Source organism: Centruroides sculpturatus, unplaced genomic scaffold (genome assembly GCF_000671375.1).
Source record: "Centruroides sculpturatus isolate CEXI.00-Female unplaced genomic scaffold, Cexi_2.0 scaffold3716, whole genome shotgun sequence".
In the NCBI taxonomy this organism is placed as follows: domain Eukaryota; kingdom Metazoa; phylum Arthropoda; class Arachnida; order Scorpiones; family Buthidae; genus Centruroides; species Centruroides sculpturatus.
This window is the reverse complement of record NW_019387815.1, coordinates 1-9,006: the sequence shown is the minus strand read 5'-3', so window position 1 is coordinate 9,006 and position 9,006 is coordinate 1. Positions and strand designations below refer to the sequence as shown.

General features: G+C 30.3%; 1 protein-coding gene across 2 annotated transcripts; it reads right to left on the bottom strand.

Moving 5' to 3' along the window:
* Positions 1–15: 15 nt before the first annotated feature.
* Positions 16–7,339, bottom strand: LOC111616647 (chitotriosidase-1-like). Of its 2 annotated transcripts, none has more exons than XM_023358034.1 (5): positions 7,252–7,339; positions 5,724–5,816; positions 5,555–5,653; positions 1,398–1,692; positions 16–1,296 (listed from the first exon to the last, which is right to left on the bottom strand). In XM_023358034.1, exons 2-5 carry the CDS (start codon positions 5,809–5,811, stop codon positions 1,095–1,097), a joined length of 684 nt encoding a protein of 227 aa, XP_023213802.1. In that variant the 5' UTR covers positions 5,812–5,816; positions 7,252–7,339; the 3' UTR covers positions 16–1,094. The 2 variants fall into 2 exon arrangements, with proteins under 2 accessions (XP_023213802.1, XP_023213803.1); XM_023358035.1 differs by lacking the exon at positions 7,252–7,339 and adding an exon at positions 6,810–7,018.
* Positions 7,340–9,006: the final 1,667 nt, after the last annotated feature.

The following is a 9,006-nucleotide window of genomic DNA, read 5'->3' as shown; positions in this document are numbered from 1 at the left end:
GTGCACAGTTTTGTGTGTGTTTTCAACATGTCAGGAGTGAAATGTAAACACGTTACTCTTTCATTAAATGAAAAATTAGCAGTGCTACAAAGACTCGACAAAGGGGAAGATTGTTTATTTTACTTTTTTCTGATAATCCAACCTTTTTTGCATTCCGACCATAACCCCAGTCCCAAAGGTGACGGATTAGAGGGGTTTTACTGTATATAGAGTTTTCATGAAAATGTCTTTCATTCTAAAATTTAAATTTAAAACTTGATTAAAATAATTATTAATTAATATCTTTAAAATTTTTCATATAATCAAATGTACAATGCCATGTAAAATATATAGATGATTGTATGCCACACTTGGATGATTAAATTGGTACATAAACATGAGAAAAGAAATGAAATATAGAATATCAGATATCAGTCTCTCTCCTATAATATCATTAAATGAAAGCACGAATAAAATCTAACGCTTAATGTAGAATGTGATTCTAAATGCCGAAACTTTGATTTGATATATATATAGATAGATCATTCAAAGCTGTGCAAAGCATTGATTTTACATATGGAGAAGCAAGGAATGTCACATCTGATTAAAATTGTTCAAGTTTGCTCCTAATATTTTTAGGAATCATGATCCCTACTGTTAGTTGCATTCAACTCCTTGGTCCAAAGAGCATACACACATAATGGATTCAACGCAAAAACAATGGGAATTTGACATCACTGTAAAACAAGTAGTCATTCATGGTTATGATAAAAAAATCACCAAAGGGTTCACTGTGTATCACATGAGCTCTCATAACTAACTCAGCAAAAATAGAAGAGAAAAGCTAGCCCAAAAGCATTCTCTGTTTCTGTAAATAAATATTACAATTAAAACAGTTATTTTCTGTAACAAATATAAGAGCATCCATCAAGCCCAGTATTTGCAGTATGGAATGTTTTGAATGAATACTAGCCATTATATCTTTACTATACAGATACGCCACATAATTAACTAACTAACATACAATATAAGTGTTTTATATTCTTAATAGTGAAATAATATATTTTTATAATAACTATATTTTGAAGTATTCTTAAATGCAATTTTTATTAAATTTAAATATGGTTCTGAAAAATTTTATACATGTTATAAACACTTAAATCAAATATGAAAATTTTTTTAAAATTTACCCGTAAGAACTTTACGAAATTAATTCTATCCATGGCAGGTGAACCACTCCAAGCAGGAAATTCCCAATCAATGTCAACACCATCAAAATGAAATCGATTCAATAACTTCAATATGGAATTGATAAACCTGTAAATTAAATAATAAATTAGTAAACTTCAGTTTACTACTACATTCATTTGTATTGATATATATTAAACTCTCAGAAATAATAATTAAAAAACTCATACTTAGTTCTATTGTGTGAAGAAAATACAGCATTAGAAAACTCGCTCCCTCCACCAGCTGACAGCATCACTTTCAGCTTCGGATTCTTTCTTTTTAAAGAAACAGTCCATTCGTATCCTTTAATATCACTCGGTTTACTAGGTACTAGAACTCCATCAACAACAGAAGCAAATCCTATCAAAATGTGGGTGCACAGAGTGGGATCTATGTCACTTGGTAATAAACTATTGTTCTCATTTTCCCAAACATAATAGCAAACTAATTTCTTTGAACTTTTGTGTGCTGCTTCTTTTGAACCTAAAATAATATATTAATTACAATTAGATTAATTTAAATGAAAGGCATATGCAATACTTTGTTTAATAATAATTATTTAATATTTTTTTTCCAATATGTTAGTCACAGTAAGGAACGATTAAACAATGAATTCAAGAAAGAAGATAAAAAAAAACAGAATGAAGTTATCATAAAACAGTAATGCAATTCTTGCTGACTGCAAATAAAAAACAGATCCCTAATGAAAGTCATATTTCAGCTTTATAAATTTACTAGCAGATGATCCCATGCAGCCTGATGGCCAAGCAGTCAAGGTGGCAGCCTGCTGCTTTGGAGGACCTGGGATCAAATCCGGACTGGTTGAAAAACCTCAGGAACTTTACAAGGGATAGTCCATCCAGATATGTAGGGTCCCATCCCTCAATACCTGGTTGCCCCAATGTGGGCCTGGACAAATTCATAATGGGCTTGCTAAAATAGGCCCTCTTAGTGCCCACATGGTGGAAAGAGTTAAAAAAAAAAAAAACAAGAAAAGCAGATGAGCTCGATGCTGCTCAGGCAAAAAAAATAACAACAGCAAAGATTAAAATTATTTTGTACTTCTAACCCTTCCATTATATTACATTATATTATAGTATTTGTTTTAAATTTACAAAGGTTATATAGTATGTAAGGGTTTGTTGCACCGAGTGCCCAATCTAAAACATTTTAAAAATTCATCCACAACATCCACTGATAAGGCCAGATCAAGGCAAAATGCATATGGATTCAGAAAAACACATAAAATAAATATTTACTTATTGATTGTTATTAAGTCTCTGTCGTAAATCTCTCAAAGTTGGAATAGAACGAGTTTTTATTTACTTGATAAATTGTTCTAAAAATAAAACCATAAATTTAAAAATTCTTTTAAACCGTTTTGTAAAAAAGCCTTTGTACTTATATAAATCAAATACTATAATATGAAAAAATATTTATATAAAATAGAAAACAAAAACCATATAAAGAGTTTGATCTTTTAGCATACCATTGTCATGTTTATTACAATACTCAGATTGTACAAAGTGGCACAAATTCAATGACCAAGTAGAGAAATTGAAAGTATATCTTAATATTAAAAAATATAATATCTGTAAAATTTAACTTTAAGAAACTGTACCATTCATACTGCTGAATACCAAATAGTAATCTGCCAATGAATCAAATTTTCAAAAAGAACAGACCAAATATTTAAACTCAGCACCCTCAAAAACCACTTAAATCATATTTTGTGCTTGCTAGTAACTTTGTCTTACGTAATTTTCTTATTTCAATGCCATCATACCTCTGGTTTGATAGAAAGAAAGGACTGTTGCAGAAGAGAGTTGAAATAATTCGGCCAAAAGTAGTTATTCACCTCCTCCTGGAAGAGAAGATGCTCAACGACTACTAATTAATACTGGTCTACTATTAATATTTGAAAAGCTATCCATGTTAGACAGGTTGCAACAGCCCTGCGTGAGATTAAAGTTGCTAACCTTAACTTCTGAAAGCCTTCATATAAAACTTGTTTAAATAAAAAAAATCTTGTAAAGTGCTAGAATAATTCCTTTTATATGATAATAGTGTTTAAATTTTGAATTAAGTGTTTATTTATAACTCAAATGTGAATTCGAAGTCCAATATACTCGCAAAACACGGTTTCAAAAACAACATATATATACAGTAATACCCCGAACTTACGCGATAGGTGGGACCGAGTGATAACTGCATAAGTCGAATTCGTGTAAGTCAGGGTATAATTTCTCAATTTGTGTAAAATCCAAGTCGGACGTACGTAAGCTAATAAATGTTCTCGTTAACCTTATCTTGTCTTTTGATTTGTTCATTGTTACAAGAAATCACCACATAGAGTCTCTCGAGTCTCCGTAGATATAACAAATACGAAAATAAATAACACAAAATAAATTGTAGCTATATGTTGATTCCGCGCGACACATCGAAACACGTAAGCCGAACAATAGTGCTGGGGGAATGAGTAATCAAGAGTTGTGTGGCACTCAAACAAAAGACAAATCGACGTAAAAATCGCGTAACTCCGGGTTTGCATAAGTTGGGGTAGCGTAAGTCGAGGTATTACTGTATTAAAAAATTAGATTTAGTTCATTATTTTGTTAATTTTTTCCAATAGATGGTGTTACTTGTAAAGCCAGCAATCAAATGAAGACATAAATTAATCTATATATAGAAATCCAATCAACAATTTCGGGTGGAATGTATGACATAATCTAAGTTAAAAGTATGAATGTGACTAAGTTTTGTAGAATATACATATATATATATTATACATTCTACTTTGTTTCATGTTTTCACGAACAGAAAAGCAAACTAAAGAAGCTACAAAAAAAAAAGCTTTTTACATCCACTTCCTTTTATCTAGGTTTAAAATTTATAATTTTCATATTATTTCATTTATTGCAGTATTTTCACTAATAACAACAAACAGCCTATTCTCCTCTGTATTTAAATATGCTAGTTTGATTATATAACAAGATAATGTTTATCAATTTATTGGGAACAGGACATGAAGTCATATTTAAACAAATAACAAGAGAGTTTTGGAATTTGAGCTATTTTGTTAGGGAATATTATTTATCAAAATGTGAACTTACAGTTTCTTAGCTCTACAGTAAAACAATTTATAATGTTAACTATAATGTAAAAAAACATTTACTAAATCAATCTTTTATATATAGTATGGACTGATTTTGAGTGATAATTAAAATCATGTTGATAAGCACCACATAAAACAAAATTCTACATAACTTTTTACACCATCCTATTTAGTCCCGGATGACTGCCTAGATATTTATTCAACAATTTCAATTAAAAAAAACAATGTTAAATGTGTTTATGACATTGTATATTTAATAAATAATATTTTAAGGCAGTATTTATAAATATACAAAGCAAAGTTTTATTATACTTAATTAAATACATGATTCTATAAAAGTACAAGCAACCGAGTATACAACAAGTAATATTTAGTACTTTGTGTTGCTTGAAATATCAGATTAAATTAAAAAAAAAAAAACAATTTGCTGACGGAGGACTCAAAACTTGTGTTAACCTAATCATTTGCAATACACAAACACAGATCTACATGTATCAACCCCAAATAAGAGAACATGTTACTAACCCCCATAAATACATTAAAAACAGAACTGAAAATTTAATAAAACAGCAATAAAATTTAAAATTCCATGATGTGTAAATACAACAGAGTATTGTGCCAATTAATGTATATTATTAAATGTTTATGCAAGTTCTTAAACCTCTCAAGTTATCAGAGAGGAGAGATTGCTCTACACTAAGATAACTATCCACCTTGCATCTAAACCTAATAATTCATTAATTGAGCATGATAAAATATGCATGTAATACTGTTCCACCATACTAATAGAGCAGAAATCTGACCACTTTTTAATAATTAAAAGATTTTCCCATCAACTTTACTCATAAGCATTTTGTTTTATGTAAAAGTTGTATGATATCACAACAGATCCTTAGCTTAAACAAATTAACTTGCATCTGGAAAATACATCACAAATCAATCCAACACACTCCTGTAAGATTGGTGTTAATTAAAAAACAAGACTGCCTGCTTCCAGTTTTAACTACATAATATTACACAAATTGATAAGAAAATATATATTTCACACATTAATAATTAGCACTTATTCAGTACCTATCAAAAACACGGAAGATTATAAACCAAGCAGTTGTACAGTGGAAATTTACTATAATAAAGTTTTACATATTTAATCCGTTAATGATTTTATATACTTGTTAATTATACTTGTTATAAACTTGTTAATATTTAAAGTTTAAAATGCAAACTTACCTGTTAAATGCAAAGGAAAAGAACAATTCTCCTCTTGAAGAATTCCTTTATATATTCCGTCGAATACTTTTCGAGACCTGTTGCGAATGTGAGTTAAATCTAGAAATAGTAATGATTATTTATGAATGCTTAATTTTTCTATAATTTGCAAAGTACCCTTCAAACAAACCTTCAGAATCTTTGAGCTGGATTGACACAGAAAGAGTGAGGTATGCATTAACTAAAAAGAGCAAAAGTTCTCTTCTAAACAGATTCATTTAACCTGTGATAAAATATAAATTTTATATTGTATAATGCTTAAACACAAGACAAACCGTTACAGTATTTATATATGTAAATTTATCAGAAGAATGCAATACTTTATATTACAAAATGCATAAACTACAAAGTTAATAAATATAAATATTGTTTTTACTTTGTATATTTAAGATAACCATAACAGTTATCATTTCTACATTCGTATCTGTTGATAAGCTCATTTTATAACATGTTTTTCTGTCATCAATGTACGCAAACGTAACAAAATCTATCCTTGATCTCTTAAAGTTGTAAAATTTTTGTATTTGATTGATAAAAATTGGTTAAAGTAAATTTTAGATAAACAAGTACAGTACACTTTTACTTGGCCGGATGGCCGAGCAGTCAAGGTGGCAGCCCACCGCTCTGGGAGACCCGGTTCGAATCCGAATGGGTTGAAAAATCCCCAGGAATTTTTCGGGGGGTGGTCCATTCGGATATGTCGAGCCCTGTCCCTCACCACCCGGCAGCCCCATTGTGGGCCTGGCCAAACCCATAATGGGCCTGCAAAAAGAGGCCCTGTTAGTGCCCACAGAGCGGAAAGAGTATTAAAAAGAAAAGAAAGTACACTTTTACTAATCCGTCCCTCAATAATTAATCACATCTCAGGTGCGACCGCTCATCCACTTCTGCTTCCACAAAAATGTTAGTAATACAGTATCACACATCCTGTTTCCTGTTTAACTCGAGTTTCATTTCTACATATAGTGGTATATCTTGTGCGCGCGCTTTCCTCCAAAAACAATCGGTAACAAAGGTTGACAGATCATATCAATCAATGTCTTTAGATGTACATGGCTCGGTAATCCGGTACCCCTCCATGCAAGGAGTTACCGGATTAGCAAATATCATAGGTAAATAATCTTAAAGCAACTTATACCACCAAGACATTTAAATATATAAAAAATAACTAAAAAAAATAATTTTAATAAATTTAGTAAATTCAAAATTTAAATACTTCATCTCTAAATACGTTCTGTAATTCACTCTTCATCATTAAGAAATTTCTTAATTATTAATAAAAATATGAAATTGTCATCATTTTGTCTGTACCGTCCAATCGCCGCCATATTGATTCAGATATTATGGTCCTAAATACAAATGAAAATACTTCTTATTCATTATTAATTAGGATCAAAACGATCATTATTTATACAAAATAGACAAAAACGTTACAATTATGATATATGTAAATAGTAATAATAACTTAATCAGCACAAGTAAGACGATACAGATACCTCGCTTAGGAAACAATATGGCGTCGAAAACACGATTCAAAACTCGATCGATTTAAAATAATGAAATTATAACGAATTAACTGTTCTTATAATCATATCTACATTTTTATTTTAAAAATGGAAATAAAATTACCCCACGAACTTTCAAATAAATATACTTACCTAGTTTTAACCGATAAAACGAACAGTAGAATTAATAAACTCGAGTCACGTGTACAAAACAACAACATTTACATTGTGTAAATACGCCACCTGCCGTTTAAAGATGGCAAACTATTTTTGTTTTTATTTAAGTATTTTCATAATCTTTTTCCACTTTTAGAGGGTTTGTCGTCGCTGCAGTTGTATTTAACACTATGATGGGTAAATCTCGTAAAAATCACAAATAATAATACTGTATCTTTAAGTTATCTGGTTAATTTTGCGACCTTGTTGTTATAGGATGCTAATTGTTATATTGCTTTTGTGGAAATTTTCCTGTTATATTGTAAATAATGTAGTAGTATATAGTTAATTTAATTACAATACAGGAAATAACAAAAAAGTTTTGTTTAATATTACTTTTATTTTAAAATTAGTAGTATAAATTAGTTTAACGACAAAAGTGTCCGATGACTTTTATAACACGGAAAGTATAGCGATTCAGTCAAAGAATGACCACCAAGAATTTTATACTTTTGGAATCGGGATCTTGAAACATCGAGAAATCCAAAAATACGGGATTTTTTCTGTATGTATAGATGTTACTGTGTATATATATGCAGTGGCGGCCTTAGGGGGTGGCGAGCAGGGCAATCGCCCGGGGCCTCGCTCTTGGAGGGGCCTCGCGCAACAACCAAGTAGAAAAAAGTTGATATTTAAAACTTTTTATTTTATCCTTGGCTATTAGTTATAACAATAAAATAAATTTAATTCATAGNGCCTCGCAAAGATCTGCCGCCCAGGGCCTCGCAATGGATAAGGCCGCCGCTGTATATATGTGTGAGGGACATGATTTTGTTCACCTTCTTTGAAGCTTAATAACTTCTGCGCTTTCTGCCGAAAATTTCTAAAATTCGGCGGGAAAGTTTGTGTATGAGGGAAGGGTCGTGTATTAAATTTTTTATTTCTAGTAAATCGTTACTTTGATCTAATTAAATGGACGAAATTGAATAATGACATAAAACATAATGAAAAAATGAATTTTTATGCTCTTTTAAGCAATTAAAATCCAAAGTATCATGTACAATAAACGTCTGATTTAATTAACATTATATTTAACTGTAATACTGTTTGGACACTGTATTTTGTGCCAAGTGAGATTTTTCGGATAATCACGCGATATTGCATCACTTGTCATTTTAACTTTCGAGACTCATTCATTAATCATTTTAATTAATTTCATTCCTCCAAAATACTAGTCATTTAATATTATATTAACAAACATACATTTTCGTTTTTTTTTCTTTGTTGCAGTGTTTAATTAGCTTTTACTAACAAGTAGGCCTGTACAAATAAAGGCATAGTTGTTTTTTTCGTCACTTAACGCGTTATTAACAAGTAATGAAAATTTATTTAAATCCATTGTTACGTACAGTCACATAAGAACTACAAAAGTAAAAATGGCACATTATTTTATAAATATTCTATTTTCAAATTATTAGGCTTTTATTAATAGATTAAAAGTAACCGCAAAACGTCACGTCAGGGCGTAGACGATCCACAAATGAAATGTTCATATTTAAAAAATAGGTTGTAAATACCCAATATATTTAAATAAAACCTTCAAAAAGACTACAAAACTGGTGGACAGATCTCGAAAGAACTATTAAGCATACGCAGACTCCTTCTAGATTTTCCGATAACATGGTGCGACCAAAATCTCTATCGTTGTAAATCTAATGGAAAAAATGCTAAATTTGCGATTGTCTGGATCAG

Coding starts and splice junctions, on each gene's coding strand:
- LOC111616647 (XM_023358034.1), bottom strand. CDS start 5,811: ATGAATCTGTTTAGAAGAGAACTTTTGCTCTTTTTAGTTAATGCATAC. Junction 1,693..5,554: donor TTTTCCTTTGCATTTAACAG/GTAAGTTTGCAT, acceptor ATATTATTTTAG/GTTCAAAAGAAGCAGCACAC. Junction 1,297..1,397: donor TCTTCACACAATAGAACTAA/GTATGAGTTTTT, acceptor TTTAATTTACAG/GTTTATCAATTCCATATTGA.